This window comes from Trachypithecus francoisi, unplaced genomic scaffold (genome assembly GCF_009764315.1).
Source record: "Trachypithecus francoisi isolate TF-2019V2 unplaced genomic scaffold, Tfra_2.0 Lachesis_group8, whole genome shotgun sequence".
NCBI classification, from domain to species: Eukaryota; Metazoa; Chordata; class Mammalia; order Primates; family Cercopithecidae; genus Trachypithecus; species Trachypithecus francoisi.
The window spans coordinates 112,492,049-112,517,299 of record NW_022681473.1 but is presented as its reverse complement, the minus strand read 5'-3'; the positions used below and the strand labels follow the sequence as shown (position 1 = coordinate 112,517,299).

The 25,251-nt window shown below is 38.9% G+C and overlaps 1 protein-coding gene across 1 annotated transcript; it reads left to right on the top strand.

The window, feature by feature from the left end:
* The first annotated feature begins 12,511 nt into the window (after positions 1-12,511).
* Positions 12,512-13,704, top strand: LOC117080470 (olfactory receptor 8B12). The gene has a single exon (XM_033205577.1). The coding sequence runs from the start codon at positions 12,738-12,740 to the stop codon at positions 13,668-13,670; it is 933 nt and encodes a 310-aa protein (XP_033061468.1). The 5' UTR covers positions 12,512-12,737; the 3' UTR covers positions 13,671-13,704.
* Positions 13,705-25,251: the final 11,547 nt, after the last annotated feature.

The window sequence follows — 25,251 nt, the reverse complement described above, 5'->3', positions numbered from 1 at the left end:
GCCTAGAAATATAGATTTGATTTTCAACAGACCAAAGCGCTCAAGGTGTGGGTGTGGATAAGATCTTTCAGAGAAAGTTGTTTAGAATGACAGGAAGGAGGCTGAGGATCTGTGGGTCATTAGCACTTACAGGCAGATGAAGAAGAAGACTTGAAGGAGTAGGAGAGTGAAAGGAAGTAGCCAGAAGTTGGAGGATAATCAGAAAGTTCATGTGCCTTGAAAGTGAAGAGTTATGAATAATTCACGAAGAAGTTAGCTATCAACAGCATCAAGTAAAATAGTACTGAAAAGTTTTCACTGGGTTTAAAGACATCCTATTTGATTTATTCAACGACATAATGACATAGATAATAGATAAGTCAGGTTTAATTATTGCTGTTCCACAGAGGGGGAAATGCCAGGCAAAGAGAACTCAATGTCTTGTTCAAGACAATGCAATAAGAACCAAATCTTTAGACTTGTCTCCTTCCACAATACCATATTTCTTCTTGATTTAAGCTAGCGATCAGAGTAAAGTTCCTGAGAACAGGCTTTGTGAAATTCTGGAACACCTTACCAAGAAAATGTGTGGCTTTCTTTCTCAGCAAAGGTCTTTGTAAACCGGGAAAGTCCTTTCAATCCTTGTTTTCTGCTGATCTAAGACTTTTTAAAAAAATTTTCTTGTCCATGGAGATGTCTCCATTACACTTGGAATCACTTCCCGTCTTCTACCTATTAAGCCAGATACCTTGCGTTTGTAGATCATCCCTGCTTAATCCCTTTTTTATTTTAATCCATCACTATCTCGATTTGTTTCTCACCCTTGAGAAATTTTAGATTTTATAGTATTGTACAGGCAGATTTTGCTTTATGAAATAATACATATGTTCCTGAAATGTAATTTTTTTTTGAGGCAGAGTCTCACTCTGTTGCCCAGGCTGGAGTGCAGTGGCATGATCTTGGCTTACTGCAGCCTCCATCTCCTGGATTCAAGCGATTCTCCTGCCTCAGCCTCCCGAGTAGCTGTGATTATAGGCACACACCATCACACCCGGCTAATTTTTGCATTTTTAGTAGAGATGGGGTTTCACCATGTTGGCCATGACCTCCTGACCTCAGGTGATCCACCCGCCTTGGCCTCGCAAAGTGCTGGGATTACAGGCGTGAGCCACCACACCCGGCAATGTAACGTTTAAGAATTTTATTTTGAAGAGCTTTGTGGTGCCTATTTGGGACAGCTCTGTAAACCAAATTCTTTCTACTGCATTTGGGGTAAGTTTCTGTGTAGTTTCTTGTACAGATTCCTTGACTTTGAAAGTCTCATTCGGTAGGCATACATTATCTGGCGTAATTGTCAATAAAACACCAATACTAGCATATTAAAGGCCTCAAATTAATTTTTTAAAACTAGTTCTCTCTCTTTTTTTTGGCATGGAGCAGGGTAGCTAAGGAGGGTCGCCAAATGACTACAGGAACTCCTAATGTATTACTTCAGAAAATAAAAGATCATCCCTGAATTTATGGGTTTGCAATATGGATTTTTATTGAAGTGTATTCATATGAAAGTCTGTTATATTCAATAAGATTTTAAAGGAGCATCTATAATGTGTTCATCACTGTATCAGATACTGAGTGTGTTAGTGTACACAAAAGTTATAGAATGTAGATTTTTCCTGAAAGAAGATTTTTATCTAGAATAAAATAGAGTCTTGAAATAATCAATTAATAATGGAAGGTTCTTTTAGAGTAAGCACATATGCAGGTTAATGTAAGAATGAGTGAACAGGAGGGCAAGAGAATGATCGAATTCAAAGTTGTTTTCAGTTCTTCCTCTTGCTCAGGAATATAACTATTCCTCACCCTTGAAATATGCTTCTCTTTTGGCATCTGTGAAATTCTCATTTATCCCACAATTATTTTCTAAGTTGAATATCGACTAGGGCCACATATATTCTCATAAACACCTTCAAGTTTCTTCTTGTGATTCCTGTTTTTCAGATGGGAACATCGAGTTTAGACAGTGTTAAGCAACTTTTGCAAGCTCACACAGTTAATGAGTAATAGAGTAGGGATTTACTTTCAGGGCTGTTTGACTCCAAAACCTGTTCTTAGATGCTACATAGGCCTTTTAAACACTTCTGTTGGTCAACTTCCTTTTCCCATTTGTGGACATTGTTGAGGAAAGTTTCAGTCCTTAGACCGCAATTATTTTCTCTTTAAACACACTTGTTTGGAGCAATTCACCATTCCTCTGCTTTTTGTGTTCCTCTCCGTTCCTATAATTCTCCAGCTTTCATCTCTACCTCTTTTCTCCCAAGTTGTGATCTTTTATTGCTGACTTCTTTCTGATCTCTGCCTTTTAAAGGTTCTGCCAGCACTCTGTGGTCTTGTCTAAAACTGAGTTCATTACCCTCGTCACCCTTTGATTCTTCATTTATGTCATCCTATTCCTGACTCCCTGGGCTTAAAATCTTAGTCAAATTTGATTTGTGCGTCTTTCCATCATTCTCTCCTGTACCATTGAGACATCAAATCATGTTAATTATTCAATTACCACGTCTCCTATACTGTTCATCTCTTTCTGGATTTACTGCTTGTGGAAAGTCTTCTAGCTGATCTCCCTGCCTGCTGTTCTCTCCATTTCAGCCTATTCTTACACCACTAACTACATAAGACATCACTGTTATTAAGATAAATAATTTCAAATACTAATATTACTTAAACTACTTCATTTTATGTCTTCTGTAATCAGCACCACTTATTCATTATAATAATCATTTCAGGTTGGTTATTACATTCATTTTAAGCTTAGGGACTTGCAGTTCAGAGAGAGGTTAAACACTTCCTAAGGTTACACATCTAATAAGAGGTAGAGTCAGGATTTGTGCTGAAGTTCATCTAATTCCAAAGTTCAGTTCTGAATACTTAGGGAGACCATAATTTATCATTCATTAGAATATATCTGAGACAGAAAGAAGGTGCTATTAATAGTTTTACTGAAACGACAGGCAAAAACTGGGAGTATTCTAGACAAATTGACAGGTGGTCACCTTATCGATACTACACTGTAGTTCCTTTCCAGTGGTTATACCCACTTAAACAGTGCTTTTGCAGAAGAGAACACAAGCTTAGCTTTCAAGTTAGTATTTGTAATAACCACTAGACAGCCTATTGGAAATATCTAGTTAAGTGGTTGGATACCAGTTTATGGGCTTAATAGAAATATGAAAGCTATTAAATAAGGAATCCTTTCCCCATTGCTTGTTTTTGTCAGGTTTGTCGATGATCTGATGGTTGTAGATGTGTGGTGTTATTTTTGAGGCCTCTGTTCTGTTCCGTTGGTCTATATATCTGTGGCACATATACACCATGGAATACTATGCAGCCATAAAGAAGAATGAGTTCATGTCCTTTGCAGGGACATGGATGAAGATGGAAACCATGATTCTCAGCAAACTAACACAGGAACAGAAAACCAAACACCACATATTCTCCTTCATAAGTGAGAGTTGAACAATGAGAACACATGGACACAGGGAGGGGAGCATCACACACTGGGGCCTGTCAGGGGGTGGGGGGCAAGGTGAGGGAGGGCATTAGGACAATTACCTAATGCATGCAGGACTTCAAACCTAGATGATGGGTTGATGGGTGCAGCAAACCACCATGGCATGTGTATACCTACATAACAAACCTTCACGTTCTGCACACGTATCCCAGAACTTAAAGTATATTAACGGAAAGAAATATGAAAGTTAAAGTTACAAATTTGGGAGCCTCTATCTAGAGGAGCTTGTTGAATAGATGAGCTCACCAAACCCTAAAGAAGAAAAGGAAGTGCATAGAATCCTGAAAAAGGCGAAACATGAGTGAAGAGACAGAGAGGAAGAACCAACAGCACCAAAATGGACACAGTCAAAAGTATTTCTTTCTATACTGTTTCCTGCATGTGCTGAAGCAAGTCATCAGTGAATCTGACTTTGGAAAAGCCATGGTTGAAATGCACTTGAAATAAAGTTTTCATGGCAATGGTCTCTGAAATGACATCAACCCACAGAGCTTTTCCTGGTGTTGCATCATCCAGACAAGAAACTTCTAAGGCTCCTAGAGAAAAGCCAGCTTTTAATGAACCCCTAAAGTTTTCTCTGCCTGTGGGTCCCCAAGAGCGTTTATGAGAGTTAATTATTTTAATTATTTTTCTCCATTTGTAACTTATGTGTAGTGGGTTTAAGATCAGGCATTGGGACTCATTAGAGACACTGTAGGACATAGCAAAATTGTAAGTGTAAATCTACAGATGAGGCACCATTATTGTGGAATACAGGCTGGAAACGTCTCCCAGAGGTGGATAAGCAAACAGATGCTGATGTGTGCACACCTATAAATGTGAAGTGATTAGTGCCATGATTGAAGATGGACTTGACAAGGAGTCATACCTTTATGGTATGATTTCATAAACTTCTTAAGAGAAACCCTGATCAAAAACAGAGCTTACCTACTTGCTCAGTGAAGTTTGAGTTTCTCTAAATAAGTTTCTTTCCTTTGGCTAAATGCATTGTAAATGGCCCTGTGAACGGATTTGGAGTGTAGGTGGCTACTCAGCAGCTCACTCTGTCCCTGTAGAAATGACTTTATTAGATCCCTTCCTGAGAGTGAATGTGAAAACTAAGGGAATTTAGAGCAGCTAGTGCTGGTTGTTTAAAGACCAAAAATGTGTGCAGGCAGTGAACTTCATTGCATAACTTGTGATTTTGTAAAAAAAAGGTCTTTTGCTTCTCTAACTTGTCACAATGTCCAATATTTGTTCATTCAAGCCAGTGCTATGGGTAGAGTTATTGTCTGAAGCATGGAACAATGATGCATTGAGATACGCTAAGCAACATTCACCCAGTGATCACTGGAGTAACTGTTATTGACCAGCACAACTCTGATCACAGTCTTTCAAGACTGCTTAAATGTTACTTTCTCAAAGACGCCTAACCCTACCATCCTATTTAAATGCATAACTTACAGTCCTGGCCCTTTGTATTCTCTTTCCTTGCTTTTTTATTGCTCTTATTATCACCTAATATATTATATAAGTTATTTATTTATTGTCTGTCTTCCTCCTACTAGAATACAAGCTCAGTGAGGGCAGAGACTTGTTTTGGTTAGGGCTTTATCTGTAGCCCCTAGAACAGTGTCTGACACAGTTTCTCAATATTTGTTGAATGAAATAACGAATGTCATTCTCTTAATGACTATTGGAGGTTACCCACTGGCTAGTAAATTGTGGTTAATTATAGCATTGTAGGTTATCCTCAGTTTGTTCTTAGCATACTTTTCCAGATAAATCCATTATTCTTTTCAAGATTTCTCCCAGGTTGCTGCACATATCAATAGTCTGCTCTTTTTTTTTTGTTGTTGCTGAGTCATATTCCATTTAGTGATTATACTATGGTTTATTTATGTATTCTTCTGTTGATGCTTGTTTGGGTCACATCTACTTTTTGGCTGTTAGGAATAAAGCTGCTATAAATATTTGTGTTTGAGATTTTTTTTGTGTGGAAATATGCATTAGTTTTTTGGGTGTATACTTAGAAGTGAAATTGCTTCTTGGTTGAGGGTATTTGTTTTGTTTTATTAGATACTTCAACTTTTACACATGTTGTACCATTTTACATTTTTACTAGCGATATAAGAGTGTTTTATTTGCCCCACATTCTTGCCAATATTTGGTCCTGTCAGTCTTTTTAATTTTAGTTACCATGATGGGTATGTGGTGATAACTCATTGTGATTTTAATTTGCATTTTTCTTGTAAATAATGCTTGGAGCAACTTTCCATATGCTAATTGGCCATTTGAGGGATCTTCTGAAATGTCTGTTTCAATCTTTGTCCCATCAAAAGTTTTTAGTGTTTCAATAATTTATTTGTAGGAGTTCTTTATATATTATAGACGAGTCTTTTTTTTTTTTTTGAGACAGAGTCTTGCTCTGTCGCCCAGGCTGGAGTGCAGTGGTGCGATCTCAGCTCACTGCAACCTCCACCTCCCTGGTTCAAGTGATTCTTGTACCTCAGCCTCCTGAGTAGCTAGGACTACAGGCGTGCATCACCATGTCTGACTAATTTTTTGTGTGTGTGTTTTTAGTAGAGAGGGGGTTTCACTATGTTGGCCAGGCTGGTCTCGAACTCCTGGCCTCAGGTGATCCACTCGCCTAGGCCTGAGTCTTTTGACAGATACATATATTGTGACTATTTTCTCCCTGTAGTTTGCCTTTACATTTTCTTAATGGTGTATTTTAAAAAGCAGAAGTTTTAAATTTTGATCACATTGGATTATTATTTTTTTCTTTTATGGTTATTGTCTTTTATGGTCAAGAAATCCTATTCTAAGGTCTTGAGAATAGGTCTTATTCTAAGGTCTGATTTTCTTCTAGATGTTTGTAGGCTTAGATTTTATATTTAAGTCTCTGATCCATCATGAATTAAATATGTATAGAATAAGATAGGGGTTAAAGATCATTTTTGTTTATACATTGCCATCTAGTTATTCCAGAATCATTCATCAAAAATTTTTTTCCTCTTGTTGAATTGCTTTAGCACTTCTGTAAAAAAAAAAAAAACAGTTGATCCTGTAAGTGAGTCTGTTTGTGGGTCCTATGCTCTGCTCTATTGATCTATTTGCCTGTCTTTACTTCTCTACTAAACTGTTTTAATTTCTGAAACTTTATATAATGCTTGGAGTCAAATAGCGTAAGTTCTCCAACTTTCTTCTTTTTCAAAGTTATTTTGGCTATTCTAGGTCCTTTGTATTTTCATATAATTTTTAGAATTATTTTGTCAATTTCTGTCAACATGTCTGCTGGTATTTTAACTGTTATTGAATTGAATCCACTGATTAATTTAGGTAGAAGTAACAACTTAACAATATTTAGTTTTTCAATCCATGAATATGATATATCTTTCCACATATGTAGATTTTCTTTTTTTTTTTTTTTTTTTGAGACGGAGTCTCGCGCTGTCACCCAGGCTGGAGTGCTGTGGCCGGATCTCAGCTCACTGCAAGCTCCGCCTCCCGGGTTCACGCCATTCTCCTGCCTCAGCCTCCCGAGTAGCTGGGACTACAGGCACCGCCACCTCGCCCGGCTAGTTTTTTGTAGTTTTTAGTAGAGACGGGGTTTCACCGTGTTAGTCCATATGTAGATTTTCTAAATATATTCAGTTATATGTTATAGTTTTCAATATAGAGGTATACAAAAATTTTGTTAAAGAAATTCCTAAGTATATCAATTTTTGTTGCTAGTGTCAATGTTATTGGAAAAATTTCATTTTGTAATTATCTTTTGCTAGTTTGTAGAAATGCAGTTAATTTTTATACATTAACCTTGTATTCCATGACTTCATTAAATTCACTTTTAAGTTCTAATAGCCTGCTTATAGGCTTACTTTGATTACTAGGTATATTCAAGTCATGTGTAAATTAAGATGGTTTTATATCTTCCATTTCCATCTTTAGTCCTCTTATTGAAACAAATCAGAGAGAGCAAACTGACACTGGCAATCAATCTTACGAGGGAGGATTTAGTTTGAGAGTACTGAGCAGCTGGAAGGTCAGGTGTGGTGTTCAGCAAGGGACCTGGAGGGAGAGGCAGTCAATAATTATTTTTTATTATATGCTTAATATTATGACCAATACATGCTAGAGACCAAATTATGTTGTCCTCCTTCTTTTTTTTTTTTTTTTTTTTGAGACAGAGTCTCACTCTGTCACCCAGGCTGGAGTGCAGTGGTATGATCATGGCTCACTGCAGCCTCACCCTCCCTGGGCTCTGGTGGTTCTCCCACCTTAGCCTCCTGTGTAGCTGTTGCCAGGCTGGTCTCAAACTCCTGGGTTCATGTGATCTACCCACTTCGGCCTCTGAAAGTGCTAGGATTGCAGATGTGAGCCACTGTGCCCGACTGGTTCTTTTTGAGATTGTTGAAAAGCTCAACATTTTCCCCTATTAAGTGGGCTAGGACTTCCCATACAATGTTGAATAAAACTTATGAGAGTGGACATTTTAGACTTGTTATTGACCTCACAATAAAAACAATCAGTATTTCACTATTGAGTATGATGTAGGTTTTTAGCTGTAGGTTTTTCACAGACATCTTTTATCAGATTTAGGATACTCCTTCCTATTCCTCAATTGTGGAGCATTCTTACCATGAATAAGTATTGCCTTTTATCAAATAATCTTTCTGCATCTATTGAGATGATTACATAATTTTACTGTTTTATTCTATTAATGTGGTGGATAATGTTGATTGATTTTTTAAATATTAATTTAAGTTTGTTCCTCTTAAGTTATTTAAAATTTTTATTCATTTTAGGTCTATTGTTGGAATTTTAACTATACCTCTCTATGTTATTTTTATTGCATTATTTGTATTACTGTATTATGTTTTATTGTGTTATTGACATTTTATATATCTTATTTCTATACATATTTTAAATCTACCATAAATTGTTTTCTATTGCTTTAAATGGTCAAAGTAATTTAAATGTAAGGAAAATTTTAAAATAGGCTTCTATATTTACCCACATATTTCCTATTTTCAGTGTTTCACATTTCTTCCTGAATATCTAAGCTTTCCTCTGGAACCATTTCCCTCTCCCTTTCTCAGCTTTTTTGCAGTGTCGGCTTATTGGTGACATATTCTTTCACCTTTTGTCTGAAAATTACTTGTTTTTTTGAAGAATATTTTAGCCAGGATATTTTTGCCAATACTAGGTTGACAATTTTTTTTCCTTTTAGTACTTTAAAGGCCATTTCATTGTCTTCTGACTTCTATTTCTTTTATTACAAGTTAGTTATTATTATTTTTGCTTATTTGAATGCAATACATCTTTTATCTATGGTTGCTTTTAAGCTGCTTTTTTTTGTTATTGGTTTTCAACAGTTTGACTATGTCTGATATGCCTAGGTGTGGTATATTATGTATTCATCTTGTTTGTGGCTTCCTGAACTTTTGGGTCAATACATTCACAAATTTTATTAAAATTGGAAAAATTTCAGCTATTATCTCTTAAAAAATTATTTCTACCCAATTCTCAGTTGACTCACCTTTTGGAACTCTAATTATACATATGTTGGACTATTTAGCATTGCCCTAAAGGTTTTAGTTACCATGTTCTTTTTTAAAATTACTTTTTTCCTGTCCATATTTTAGTATGGATAATTTCTACTGATTTGTCTTTGCTTATACTAATCTTTCCTTTGACTGTGCCTGATCTGCTATTAAGCTAATCTGGTGAATTTTTGTCACCAATATTTTTAGTTTTGAAATTTTCGTTTGGTTATCTTGATTGTTTCTATTGCTTTGTTGGATATATTAGACAATTCTGTCCTTTTATCTAAATTTTTAAAAATAATTATATAAGTTATTTTAAAGTCCTTGTCTGTTAATTTCAACATCTAGATCGGATGTGGACCTGATTCTAATATATTTTTCGATCTTGACTTTGGGTCACATTTTCTTGCTTCTTTGTGTTTCTAGTAATTTTTGACTTTATGATATTGGACATTGTGGATATGTTTTAGAGACAGTGGATTATGTTGGCCTTTGCTACAGAGTGTTTAATTTTGTTCTGGGATGTAGTTAATTTACTAGCAGATTCCTTTGATCTTGCTAAGACCTGGATTTAACCTTTGTTATGATTCAGTTTTGCCCTTAGCACAAAGGCATAGTCTTTACTCTTAGTGTATGACTTTTCAGGGATCTCACTTAATGTCTGGTTTGCTGACCAAGGTCTCTCCATTTTCAATAAGTCAGAATTCTAATTTTTATCAGGCGCTGTGGATCCTCTGTGATCTCTGTTCAGTTCTTAGCCCCCCAGCAACTGTTGTCTCCTAAGCCAGTAGAATCTTGCCCTACACATATAAAATTTAGGATTCAGCCAAGAACTTAAGGGAGTCCTTTGTTTAGGTACCTGAGGATCCTTTTTTCTTTTTTTTGGCTTCTTGTTCTCCATTCCTTGCCCCACAAATTCTAGCTGTCTTAGCCTCCTTACACTTTCTCATTCCACTAGTAGAAGCTGCTGCCACTTGTTGGGGCACCACTTTACTATGCATGGTTTAGAAACTAGCCTTAGAGAAAGTTGGGGTGAATGTGTTAGTGACCTCGTTTTCTTGCCTTTTCTCAAGAATTTCATCCCTGTGTTGTCTACTTTCCAAGTATTGCAAATAGTTGCTTTATATACTTTTTCCAGTCTCTCTCTTTTTTTTTTTTTTGTGATCAGAGGGGTAAGTGCAATAATAGCAATACCATCACACCTGAAATAAAAAGTCTCATAACACATTTCCATTATTTGTGTTTTACATTCCAGGCAAAATGAAAGTCAGGTGAGTTCATGGATGAGGAGAGATTGGAAATGTGGAGACTTAGAAGAGATCTGTGACCTTGGCGGAATGCCTTTACTTCTTTGAACTTTTTAGTGGTCTTAGTCTGTAAGATGAGGGCAAATAATAGTTCTGTGGATCTATCAGTTCCTGGCATTGGAAATGCTTGGGAAGATTTAAAAAACATAGGCACCATGTCCATATCTATGGAGATTCTGATTCCAAAGGTATGACTGGAGCCCAGCATTTTCTTTTAATGAATATTCTAGGTAATTGTGATAACCAGCTAGGTTTGGGAAACACTGAATGAGATACTCTCTCAAGTCTTTTCAGGTCTAAAATTTTCTGAGTTTGTGGGTTTGACGTTAAAGAAAATAAGTAAGTATCTTAGAGACAGAGACATAGGATAGACAATTTTAATCCAGGCAGAGGTTGGAGGTATGGAGTAAAAGAAAAACACAAATGCAAACCAAAGAGGAAGAACAAATGTGGATGTATTCCTGCAGTGGAAACTGGGTCTACTAGGACTCAGTTTGAGGGCACTGAACAGATGGTAAGTCAGTTGGGAGCAGTGCTCAAAGAAAAGTGGGTGGAAGGCAGGGACAGCCAAAGGGAATTTTGACTAGTTATTAATTTAGAAAAAGGCTGGTCTTGGCAGAAGTTGAGAGCAGTTACCTGATAGGGATTCTTGTTACCATTAAACATACACTCCATGAGAGGACAGGGGAGGGGAATGAGAGAAGTCTTTTCTTGTCTGAGCTGGGAGTAGAGCAGTGCAATTAATTCCTGAGATGAGTGGAATATGAATAAATTATTGAATATCCTATTCTAAATTACAATAGCCCTTTGTGTTAACCTTTCCAGGCTCTACCTGCTTCCTTTTAAAAATTAAATTCCTTGAATATTTACTTGTTATTTGTCGAGAGACTGTCAGATCCAAGAAGGCAAGGGCTCTGCTTTATGGATTTCAGTAGCTGTCCTTGGCAGGTAGTTTAGTCTAGCAGCCACATAAGGGGCGTGGAGTCAGACAGACCTAAGCATACCTGTGGATTCTGACACATCTTGTCTCTGTGAGCAACTTACCTGTAAGATAGGTATTGTGAGAAATTAATAAAGATATGTTTGTATATGCGTCCTTTGGATCTCGGCAGCCAGAATAAGGGTACTATGTCAGGTACTAAATTATTGGGTATTCAAGAAATGGTAATGATAATCATTTTTTTTCACAATGATTTTCTCTTAATAGTACTGGATACATGTTAGTAGAAAGCCAAATCAGGCAATTCCAAGAGATAAACAAACATTTCTTCTTCCCTAGGGAAAGTAATCGCTAAGGAAGTAGTCTTGAGGGAGTCTCTATCTTAATAGTCAGATCACTGAAGTCTGTAATCCAGAATAAAACTCTTTAGTCTTTTGTTATTCACTGGTCAGGAAAAAGCTTTGTGTCCTTCCTGGAAGCTGGAGAGGCCTTTGGGCAAATGAACAATTGGAAGTCACGTCCTTCAGTGCAGGGGTGTTATGAGATACATTAGAGGTTCTGATCCTTTGACCTGTACTGAGAAGAAAGGCCTTGAATTTTCAAATCTGTCATCTTCTCTTCACTAGGGTCATCTTCCTCCCCAGAATGTGGAAAAGAGGCAGTAGAGTATAGCGTTTACAGCTCTAAAGGGAAAGAAGGTGAGTGCCTGCCCTGATGCTGGTCACTTATGTAACATGGTGATTTCAAGTGCAAACCATTTGAGCCATACTGCTGAAATTCACCTTCTGGCTGCAACTCGGTGGTTTGGGGACTTTTGTCTAGTTGTGTCACCTTACTTGTTTCATCTGTAAAATGAAGATAATAATATTGCTACATGGCTCTTCAAACAGAACCTCTTATAGTAACCACTCAATAAGTGTCAGCTTTAAAAAATTATTAAATGTACAGCCACTTGAGCTAAGAGATCTTGGAAAAGCATGAGCTCACCTACTTCATCTGACAGCGTGGACCCAGAGGTGGAAGCTCTGAGCAGAGCCACTGTGACTTCTGCATCTCAGGATTCCCTTCAGGGAAGAGGTCCAGGTTTTACCAAGTGAAGCAGAGACAGGAGAGGGAAAGTATAGAAAAGAGACTGACTTAAGGATCTAAAAGACATTTAGCTTATTTTTGGTACCCCTTTCTTCAGCAGAACCAGCTCTCATTCTGCAGTTACAGTTTAGTCTCATATTATACTTTGGGAGTTATAATCACTTGGACTGTGAAGACAGACCCCTAGTGAGTGGTAAAAACCTTCCTACCAAAGTTCAAATCTCTCTCCTTGGATTCCTTTTCCAAGAATGGGAGATAGAGACTAAGAATGTGGTAAGTGGTCCTCTTCTCTTGTTCCCTCAGACTTTCCTGCCCGACCAAAAAGAATGGCAGCCAAAAATTCTTCTGTGACAGAGTTTATCCTCGAAGGCTTAACTGACCAGCCGGGACTTCAGATCCCCCTCTTCTTCCTGTTTCTGGGTTTCTACATGGTCACCGTGGTGGGAAACCTGGGCTTGATAACCCTGCTTGGGCTGAGCTCTCACCTGCACACTCCCATGTACTTCTTCCTCTTTAACCTCTCTTTAATAGATTTTTGTTTCTCCACTACCATCACTCCCAAAATGCTGATAAATTTTGTCTCAAGGAAGAACATCATGTCCTTCACAGGGTGTATGACTCAGCTCTTTTTCTTCTGCTTCTTTGTCGTCTCTGAGTCCTTCATCCTGTCAGCGATGGCATATGACCGCTACGTGGCCATCTGTAACCCACTGTTGTACACGGTCACCATGTCTCCCCAGGTGTGTTTACTCCTTTTGTTGGGTGCGTATGGGATGGGGTTTGCTGGGGCCATGGCCCACACAGGAAGCATAATGAACCTGACCTTCTGTGCTGACAACCTTGTCAATCATTTCATGTGTGACATCCTTCCTCTCCTTCAGCTCTCCTGCAACAGCTCTTACATGAATGAGCTGGTGCTCTTTATTCTTGTGGCTGTTGACATTGGATTGCCCATTGTCAGTGTCTTTATTTCTTATGCCCTCATCCTCTCCAGCATTCATCACATCAGTTCTACAGAAGGCAGGTCCAAAGCTTGTAGTACTTGCAGTTCCCACATAATTGTAGTTTTGCTTTTCTTTGGTTCTGGTGCTTTCATGTATCTGAAACCCCCTTCCATCCTGCCCCTTGAGGAAGGAAAAGTGTCCTCCCTGTTCTATACCATCATAGTCCCCATGTTAAACCCATTAATCTATAGCTTGAGGAACAAGGATGTCAAAGTTGCCTTGAGGAGAACTTTGGGCAGAAAAATCTTTTCTTAAGAAAGGAGTAGTATTGGAGGAAGGAAATACAATGCTTTGCTTATTAGCATGTGTTTTCAGTGAGATTCAAGTTCCATTTTTTTTCCTGTCTTGTACAGAAAGAGACTTTTAAATCTTTACATTTGGATGAGTGTTAAATGCAGACATATTATCCCTGTCTCTGCTCCACTGCTCCACCTCAGTTATTCCAAGATTTCTTCATTTTATGCAAATTTTTCTACAATTATAGGTCATTTAATTGTGAATTGGCCTTACACATTATTTAATCTAGCCTTCTCAATTAACACATGTTGGAGACTCAGAAATATATATGTTGCTCAAGGACACACAACTACTTGGTGCCACAACTGGGACTGGTATCCAGGTCCTTGAATTCCAAGCTGCTTTTTTTTTTTTAATGTCATTTTTTTCATGCTTCATTGATGCCCTTGCAGATTTCCTTTTAAAAGTATGAAAACTTAGCACATTAAAACCTAATTCTATTCATAGTAATTTAATGTGACCTGTCAATAAATAATTTGTAAATATTTCATTTTTTTTTTCAAGAGGATAGATGGAACATTTTCTTGAGTTGGTCTTGGCCAAATGAGAAGAGAATTGTGTTAAGTTTGTAGTATGTGAGTGACCTTGAGTTAAGATTGAGGTTGTGTGGAACCCTAGGAACCCAGTCTAGGGAATTAGGACTTCTGTAGGATTAAGGGTTATAAAGATGCTGAGAAGAAAATCATACATTCATTTGAAGACTTAAAGAACCAGAATGTAGAGCTTTTTCAAGGGTTAGTTTGGGTGTTTGAGCTGTGATGGAGAAATCTGTGGCTTAGGATAATCAACCAAGGGTCTGCAAGTTTTAGAGGTGCAGTAAATAATGTTGAGAATCTAGTTAGCTATTAAAACACCACTAAGTAGCTGATTATTAGAAGAGACAATTTCCATTGAATTTTAAGGTACTACAGACAGCACTCATATAAGCATATGTGGTAAAAGATAATCCAAGACTGGGTTGTAAACCCACAACATATAATGACAGCTATATAACACATCAGATCAATACACTTTGATCTAAATAATTTATTAGTAGCAAAGGAAATTTCCTTTGGATTGGGATTAATATGTTAAGTGCTGGGGAGACATTTTGATTTCTGAGCTTTTCCTTGGGAATATTCTCTTCTTTGGGAAAAAGGGAAGTTTAGATGAGGGTGTAGTTTTGTTCTTTGGTATGACATGAAGGGCTTGAAGTCATAAGACTGAGTGTGTGTGTGTGTGTGTGTGTGTGTGTGTGTGGGAAAGATTTTTCTTTAGTCAGCATGGAATAGGAAAGAGAAGTGAGTTCAGGAGACTTGTGGGTGGGCGTCTGGTGGGTGAGGTGAATAGGCTATTTGAGGTAGGGAGCAGATGAAAACAGCGATTCGTGAGGCACATGATGGAGTTGGTTTTGTATCCTGGCTCAGTTGCTTAGTAATTGTGTGACTTTGGGCAAATTACTTAAGGTCTCTAAATATTAATTTTTTTATTTTTGAAAGTGAGATAATGTTTCTGACTTCGTGGGGTCTTTGAAGAATTAAATGCAAGGCACTTACTACATTTTAGTTATCACCCTGCAATAATTCTTTTATGTAATTATCAGCACTTCCTTGAGTTTTTCCATGAGCTGAGACAAGTCACTTCGTCTTTCTGGAACTCTGCTTAGTCTTGAAAAAAATGAACTCTAAATATCATTAAAAAAGTCACATATTTTGACTAAGTAATATTTGCATATAGTACAGCATTAAACAATATAAATGAGGGTTATACAGAGAAAATATGTCTTTCTCTTATCTTGTCATTCCATTCCTAAAATCTCCTTCCTAAAAACAACAGTTGTTACTGATTTCTTGTGAGTCTTCTCATATCCAAGCATATCTAGCTATCTATGTATCTTTCTATCTATGCATGTATCTATGTATGTATGTACATATCTATCTATCTAATTTATCTAATCTATCTATCTGCCTATCTATTCATCCACCTATCTTGTTTTAAAGTTGTAAAAAAAGGCATTTTCCAATGGAAACAACTTAGAAGAGGATGGCATAAGAGAACAATGCAGGGGTAAAAAGAAGAGGAGCCAATCACAGAAGAGATCTGGGAAGGGATGCAGCTGAGGAAGGAGAGAAAGAACAGAGGCACCCTTGACCCTGGATGCATCACTGTGGGCCTCAACCCTGCAGCCACAGGGTAACATTTTGGTTCCCTGATCTTCTGTCCTCACCTTGTGGTTGCACCACCCCCATCACTATTTGGTTGATGTTGCGATGAGGTCAGAGCCTCTGATAGTTAAGAATATCAGGATGGCAAGTATTTTTAATCCATCACAAATTTCTCTACGTGCTTATCTATTTTAACTAACGAGGCACATGGTTTTTCTTTTTCTGATTCTTGGAGCAACTCATATATTATTGTTGAAAATTGGGAATGTGAAATATGTATGAAGAAAATGGTTACCTATCTCAATGTGGTAGTTTGCGTTACTGGTCAAAATTCATCATTCATCTAGTAGTACTATAGCTCCATTCCCTTGCCGTGGTCTCATAGAGATAGGGTATATTTCCTTGCCCATGACTGTTGGCTTGGCCAGGTGACCTATTTTGGCTAATAGGACATTAGTAGATGTGATGTTGGCAGGAGCTTGGAATATCTTTGCATGGCATTTGACCTCTTTTGCTTCTGCCATTGCCTTGAGAAGAGTCCTTCCTGGGTAACTGCTGCCTCTCCCAACTAATTCTCAATATGAACACACGAGGAGCAGTGTTCACTGTGCAGAGCAAGCAGTGCGGCCCAGCTGAGCCCAGACAAGATGAACCACCACAATCAATTTGTAGACATGTGAGAAACAAATGTTCCTTGTTGTATGCCAATGAGATTGTGTTTGGTTGTTATATAACAATAGCTAACTGGTCTACTCCACCATTCACAGAACAGGAAAGGAGAATATCATCTGGAATACGAAAGTCTCTTCCAGTAGGCTCATCCTCTATGTGCTGTGTTACAAAATGTTGTTTAACTCATCATTATAATGTGATCTTTAATCCTTATCAATAATTTTTTTGAATTGTAATTTTCCATGGACTTAATCATGTAGCTATGTCATATTTTATTTCAGCTTTTTCCTATTGCTAAACATTAACATTGTGTCAGTCTCCCCAACATTTAAACAGTGTAAATAATACCATAACTATAACTTTTGTGTTAAAATTTTTTAAAAAATTAAGCAATATCCTACTGAAAGAATGTGTTAAAATTTTTATCTAGAGCCAGGTATGGTGGCTAATGCCTGTAATCCCAGCACTTTGGGAGGCTAAGGCGGGCAGATCACGATGTCAGGAGATCGAGACCATCCTGACTAACACAGTAAAACCTGTCTCTACTAAAACTACAAAAAATTAGCCGGGTATGGTGGTGGGTACCTGTAGTCCCAGCTACTCGGGAGGTTGAGGCAAGAGAATGGTGTGAACCCAGGAGGTGGAGCTTGCAGTGAGCCAAGATCACACCACTTCACTCCAGCCTGGGTGACAGAGCGAAACTCCATCTAAAACAACAACAACAACAACAACAACAGCAACAAGAAAAATTATCTAGATTTCTGATTATTTTCTCGGGAGAGATTCCTTTTGTGTTTTTCTTATTTTTCTGTTCAAAATATTTTTCAGTTTTCCTTGTGATTTCCTCTTCCTTGATCCATGTGTTGTTTAGTCATTCTTTTCTCAGATATATTTTTGCTAAGTTGACAGGTGAGTTAGAGCTTCAACCCTCTCTCTACTCTGTGTTTTGGTTACCCTAACTGGGTGACCACTGCCACACCTCCATGTACCTTTATATCTTTAGCTTTTCCTTCATAGGTTTCTTCTATTCCTCTGTCATTTCTCCCCAAATGACGATAAGCTTTGTGACAGAAAAGAACATAATCACCTTGTGACATCAAACCCTCAGCCTTTTTCTTTGGCTTCTTTGTCGTTAGTGATTACTCCACATTTATCCCACTGGCCTTGGATCACTATGAGGCCATGAGCCTGCAGGTCTATTTCATAAGTTTCATTTCTGTAGATGGTTCATAAGTTATAGAATTTGCTGATGCTGTGGTCCCTCAGGGGACAGGGTACCAAATCCTCTTTTGTGATCACAATTGCATGAGCCTTAACTTGTAAACATAGGGCCGCTCCAGGATGCCTGAATCAGTACCTATGACAGAAGCAGGTGGATGTATATTCATGAGAACCAGCATTGTACTATGCTGTGTTATCATTTTTCATATTTTATTTTCATTCTTTTCATCATTTTTCATTAACCCAGTGGTCCAAATCTTCAGCCAGATTCCATAAATCTAGATTTATGGAATTTTGGATTAGGAGCATTCATTTATCTCAGATCTCCAGGAGCTATGGGTTAGTGTAAATTACACAGTCTCCTTCACCAAGATGGGGCCAGTGATGAACTGTCTGTTAGACATCTTGAGGAGCAAGACTATCTAACTTGCTGCAATGAAACCTTTGTCATTTTCTTCTTGATTTTGAGCAGTGATGGTTACTAGGACTCATTTTGAATGCTTCCCAAAGAGTATTTTTCCTCTTAATGGTTTCCTTGTAAGTGTAGGCCGTATTTAACCTTTCTACCAATGGCCAGAATCATACACGGTCTTGGGATAGTCCAATTCTGTCACACTGGCAGTGGAATATCACATGCACCTCCACAGCTGGTGGCTGGGAGGCACTATCTTTGTCTTGCTTTTGTGAACTCCATATGGCCCTGGTTTCTTCATAACATTTGTTTTGGAAGCCAAGACCTATGCAGAGCATCTGATTAGCTGGGATGGGGTGGTGTGGTTGGGCTGTGGATTCCAGGAGTCTGGGAGCTAGTGTCTGGTCATACTAGTGGGGAGATTTCAACTAAGATTCACACAAGGGCAGATTCCCCAGTGAGAGCAGGGTTCTGATACTGAGAAGCCAAATATCTTTTGATCTTAGCCAAAAGGCAGAGAAGCAATGAGAAGCCAGCTAGTGACTGCACTTCCTTATCCTTCCGGCATCTGAATTTCTCTTCTTCAGAGAGGCTGTACCTTACCTTAGAAAGTCAGTTCAGTTTCCCCAGTTAATGAGTCCATAGGACCCTCAACTTACCTTTGGAGCACTTAACCCACTTCTAATTAGTTATAAACAGTGACATCTAGGACCTCTTTCTAATAGATGTTTGGCTTGGGATTTTACATGTCATGTAGAGGTAATGTAAATTCCAGGTCTATGCACATGTGTGTGCTGGTGTGGCAAGGAATTCTTAGAGCAGAGGCTTTTCCTTTCTTTCTGTTTTCCTTTTCCATCCAGAGTCAAAGTTAAGACCAGCCTGTACCCTCACCATCTCCCTAAGGGCACATTTCTTTTCTGTCTTTACGTACTTTACGTACTTTGAGTGTGGGTTTATGGGGCTAGTGGGGAGGTAAGGTGGCCTCTAATTCCACATCCATCCTGCCTGGGCTCCAGGCTTTATCTCTCACCCTTCATGGGACAAAATCCAGGCTGCAGGCCTCCTAAGACTGGCAGATACTTCCAAGGGAAACAATGGCTCCAGCCTTATCTATACTGTTAGATGCTGTGATCCTGTCTTTATTTTTTACTTCTAAAATCTCTCTTATTTTTAGACCAGCTAAGCCAATTAGTGGGTTAGTATGTTTGTTATTAACATTTTCGTTCAGCGTTTTTCTCTGTTTTAGAGGGAGGACATTTTTTTTTTCTGAACATTCAAACTGCTAAGTGGTTAGAAATAACAATTCAGAAAATTAATAAATAGACTTGTTCTTTGTTTTAATAAACACAAAATAATCCCTTCTCTCTTATGCTTTCTTTGGGTATTTCTTTGTATTGGGTGAAACTCATGGGAGAAGAAATAATGGAGAAAAAAGTCACATTTCCTAAAATAAAGTCAGAAATCAATTAAAATTTAGAGCTGGAAGTTGGCTTACAGACTCCTGGACAGAGTTTGGGTCACTGGGCCCAGTCATCTTTCCTATGACAGTTTTACCCAGATTAAAGAAATATCTGTTTTACAGATTAATGAATGTTAGGTAGTAGTTGCTCTTTCACTTTGCTCAGTGAGGTGGCCTCTATTTGCTGTAATGTGGGGAGCTAGAGGGTGCCGTGTTTTGTCAGCCTGGCTCATCTTGGTTGCAGTGGCCAAGGCGAACCGACAGGAGCTGTCTGTGTAGGCAGCCTGCTTGGACCGGATGTTGCAAGAGTAGATGCTGGGACACGAATGTGGCTTTAACCCTAAGCTAGCACAGAGGAGGAGGAGGAGGAGCTTGGAGAGCCACTATCTAGGAGTCCTTAGAGGCCACTTCTTTATCTGTTTGTCTACTCTTCCAGTTTTCTTCCCCTGCCTCCTGCCATGCTCTTGTTTTCTCGGTTGGGACCTGCTGGGCCACAGTAGTACAGAGTGTGGCAGGTGACAGCACCTGCTGTTTGCCCCAGTTCAGCCAAATGTTCTGACTCAGGCTTCTGGTCTTACAGCTCTTGCCTCCCAAAGATTCCTCTTGACTCCCAGGCAAGTCAGCAATGGGCTGTTTTCATTGCACCAGAGTGCCTTCCTAGGACAGCTGTCATTTGTAGAAGATTTTCTGCCTAGATTTCTGAAACAGAGGAGTGTGGGAGCATGATGCTACAGAGAGGAAAGGAGTCTTGAGTGAGAGCAACCCTTGTCTCCATCTTATGGCTGAAGGACGAGGCAGTGGGGAGACTGGGGAAATGCTCCTGGGAAGTGCCTTCAGCCTACAGCACAGCCGGGGAGAGAATCAGAAATCCTAATTCTCACATGGCCCACGTTCTTTTTAATAGGGGTTGTGGAGTTGCTGAGTTGGAACCTAAAAAGACAGATATGTGTGTTTGCTTATATTTGTGTGTCTTGAGTTTGTAGAGAGAAACACAGGGAAGTGGAGAAAGAAGGGAAAGGAAGTGACGGTTACTTACCACCTATCATGTGGCAGGCATTTTGTCACTTAGGTGATGCAATCAGTCTCCTGGGAGGTGAGGATACAGAGGTCTTGGAGAGGATACATAACTTGCTAAAGCACGACCTGATTCAGACCTTTAAAGGCCACCCACTGGAAATTCAAAATTAAAAAGTTTTAATTCAACTTACATATTTGCAGAAATTAAAGTAGCTTCTCTTTAGAGTTTCGCTGTGGTTGCTGTTTTCATTATACAATTTTAGAAATGCTTTTCAAAGTCAGTTGCTGTGCTGGTGTCCTAAGCATACAGTTGATCTGCCTGTTGGGTAACTCAACCCAGCCCAAGATTAAGAAATCTAGGCACTGAGCGATTCTTACTTGGAGCTGTCTTACTCCAAAACCTATGGAAAGAGTAGTAGAAGGTAGTGAGATTCTTTGCTGCTCTGAGACAATTCACCAGATAATTCCTGGTCAAATGTCAGGGACTTCAACAGGGGAAGGTTGCAGCTACAAACGACCATTTGGTGGTGGTGATGGGGGATATAGCTATAAACTTGACCATTTGGTTGTGTTGTGTGGTTGGGGGAGGTGAATCCAAGCCTAGTCCCTTGAGGCAGGGTCACTAGTGAGGCAACAGGGCATCTGACAGCAGGTCCTCTGTAGCTGTGTGAGTGAATGACATGGTCCTGCTGAGCTTGGGGTGCAGAGGTGGCTAGATGGGATCCTAGGATAGGGTGACAACATGGTAACTGCAGGAAGCTGGCTCTGAGCAGACAGTGTCTGCAGCTGCAGTCTTGTATTTATTTGTGCTGGGAGCAAGGATGATTCTCTAAATAAAATGCTAGGCCCTTGTCCAAGCATCCCGGTAATTAGAGAGAGGCATAACTTGAGTGGATGTTTTCTGGAGCAGGGTCAGACTTTATCCGGGGCTGCTGCAAGCTGCATCTCGGAACAGATAGAGCCCAGTGGCTTTCTACTGTCCTTTCATTAATGAAGTATTTTCAATGGGGTGGTATGAAGATTGAGGGCTTGAGAACATGTCCTCCAAGTAGCTGGTGTGGAATTTGGTTAGCATTTGTTTAAGTGCATTAAAGACCCTCATTTTGTGTTTTGGGATGAGAATGGAGCATTAAGACCTTGCCAGAGACTGCTGGCCTTGTGTTTTATTCTTTCTGCCATGATGGTTTTAGATCTGAGCTCTGACAGTTTTTTTTATACCCTCTCTGCATTTAGTGATAAAATCCTCCGCCCCAAACTTTTTGAAGCTTTTTAAAGACCAGATTAGATCCTCCTGCAAAGCTGGGAGATGCATGGCAAGGCTGAGTAGTAGAATTTCACATGAATTTTGAAATGTATAGTTTAAGAAGCCTGAATTTTTGAAAGCTATAGTTTAAAAAAGCATGAATTTTGAAATCTATAGTTAAAAGATATGGGGCCGGGATGTCAATTTCTCACTTGTGCCTTTGGGCAAGTTGCTTAACTCGTGTTCTTATCTGTAAAATGGGATAATGTTATGAGATAATAAGAATGTAAAATTAATTGATATTGAGTGTTAATGTGCTTTATAAATTGTAGTGTGAAGGACAGGTGTTACTTTTTATTTCAATTCTGGGCTTAGCTAGTTTGGAGGTAGGAGGAGAGGTAGAGAAACAGTGACATGTCAAATACTAGCAGTAAGAGAGTGCATCTGTGGACCTTCTTAGCCTTGCTGAGAGGGCCTCTTTTCCTGGGCTCTGCTCTGGCCATCCACTGACCACATCTTCCAAATTAGTCTGCAGAACCAAAGGGAAAGCATCTAGCTGGAGCCTGTGCTCCCATTTCTAAGACAGACACTAACTGAAAGTGACAAGGAAGCCTTTATTCGCTTACTGCTATAGTGTAAGCAAGAGGCAAAAAGAGAAAGAAGGTGGTGCCCTCTCCCCCTCCAGAACAGCACAGCACTGGGAAGGGTCAGGTGGATGAGCCCAGATGGGGTGGGAGTGGGGAAAGGATTGGGGTCAGTGAGAGGGGGACGTTCTCTGTGTGGAAAAGTCTGAGTACTAAAGAAAGGTGTCTTCAAGTCTCTCCTGTGGCAGACACACTAGAGCAGTGTTTCAGCAGAGGTCCCCCTTCCCTCACTCCCTCCAACAAGGAGGTCTCTGAATGGAAGCACCTAGGGTAGGAATGCAGACATACATAAGGTTGGGGGCCAGGGTGGGAGGGGCTTGGGAAGGGTGTGAGTCCTTGACGGCAACTCTCTTAGAGACTGCAATGCATTGGCTATGCACCAAGTCTGATAAGGGGAGGGCAGATTTTCCTCGCGAGGCCTGCCATACAAAGACATTGCTTGTGTGTCTTGGTAATTGCTAGTCAGGGCTGAAAGATCACACATAGATTCTAGTTTGGGGCTAGATTCCTCATCTTCCAGGGCCTGCGTAAGATTCTTTCCTGGCTCTAACCCTAACCATAACCCAACACGAACCCTCACCTAGCTGGCAGTAGGAAGTGGAGGAGGGGAGCTTTGGGCCATGAGCAGGCTCCTGGGAGCCAGGGCCGCTTTCCCTGGCCACCTTCTGACATGGAACTTTGAAGATTCTCAGGACTCTTATTTGAATCTGGCTTTGCAGGGCTATAAAGGTAGCTTGTCAAAGCAAGAGGTAGAAACATATTTTATTTAATACTTTATTAGATTTATTTTTAATTTTAAAATTTTTAATTGTAAAAACACAATGGAAAATATACCATTTTGACCATTTTATGTGTACAGTTCAGTAGCATTAAGTATATTCACATTGTTGTATGACAGAGCTCCAGAAACTTTTCATATTGCAGCTCTGAGACTGTATACCCTTACACAACAACTCCCACTTTCCCACACCCCCCCAGCCCCTGGTAACCATTCTACTTTCTGTTTCTACGAATTTGAACATTTTAAATATCTCATGTAAATGGAACCATACAATATTTGTCTTTTTGTAACTGTCTTATTTCAGTTAGCATAATGTCCTCAAGTTTCATCCATGGTGTAGCATAGGACAGGATTTCTTTCTTCTTTAAAACTGAATAATATTCCCTTTGATGAATTTTCTTTATCTATTCATCTGTTGATGTACATTTGGTTGTTTCCATGTCTTGGCTATTGTGAATAATGCTGCAACGAACATGGGAGTACAGACATCTCTTCAAGATCCTAACGTCAGCTGGGTGCAGTGGCTCATGCCAGCACTTTGGGAGGTCGAGGCAGGTGGATCACCTGAGGTCAGGAGTTCGAGACCAGCCTGGCCAACATGGTGAAACCCCATCTCTACTAAAAATACAATAATTAGGTGGACGTGGTGGTGCATGCCTATAATCCCAGCTACTCAGGAGGCTGAGACAGGAGAATCGCTTGGACCCAGGAGGTAGAGGTTGCAGTGAGCCAAGATCACACCATTGCACTCCAGCCTGGGCAATAAGAGTGAAACTCAGTCTCAAAAAAAAAAAAAAAAAATCTTGATTTCCACATTTTTAGATATATCCCCAGAAGTGGGATTGCTGGATTATATGTAGTTCTATTTTTTAGTGTTTGAGGAATCTCCATACTGTTTTCCACAGTGGCTATCTCATTTTATATGCCTACCAACTGTGTACAAATTTCTCCACATCCTCACCAACAGTTGCTATCTTTTTTTTTTTTTAAATAATAACTATCCTAACAGGTAGACAGTGGTTTCTCATTATAGCTTTGACTTACATTTCTTTGATGATTAGTGATGTTGAATATCATTTTGTATACCTGCTGGCAATTTGTATGTCTTTGGAAAAATGTCTCTTCAGGTCCTTTGCCCATTTTTAATTGGATTATTTTTGTATTTATTTTGCTATTGAGTTGTAGAAGTTTCTTATACATTTTGAATATTAGCCTCTCATCTGATACATGGTTTGTAAATATATTCCATGTATTACTTTGTCATTCTGTTGATTGTTTCTTTTGTTGTGCAGAAACTTTTTAGTTTGAGGTAGTCCCACTTGTCTATTTTTGCTTTTGTTGCCTGTGCTTTTGGTGTTATATCCAAGAAATCATAGTCAAGACCAATGTTAAAAATCTTTTCCTCTATGTTTTTCTCAAGGAGTTTTACAGTTTTAGGTCTTATGTTTGCCTTCCATCGCTTGGAGTTGACTTTTGTGTATGATGTAAAATAGAGGTCCAGTTTGATTCTTTTGCATGATGATATGCAGTTTTCCTAACAAGATTTGTTGAAGAGATTATCCTTTCCTATTGTGTATTCTTGGCATACTTCTTGAAAATCAGTTGATTGTATATGCATGGATTTATTTCTGGGATCTTTATTCTATTCCATTGGTCTATGTGTCTGTTTTTATACCAGTACCATACTATTTTGATTACTGTAGCTTTGTAATATATGTTGAAATCAAGACATGTAATGCCTCCAGTGTGATTCTGTTTTTCTTTTGGTTCCATATGAATTTCAGGATTTTTTTCCACGTCTACAAAAAAAATCCCACTGGGATTTTGGTAGAGATTGCATTGAATTTGTAGATCACTTTGGGTAGTATGGACACTTTAACACTATTAAAATTTCCAATCCATAAACATAGATGTCTACCCATTTATTTGTGTCTTCTTTAATTTCA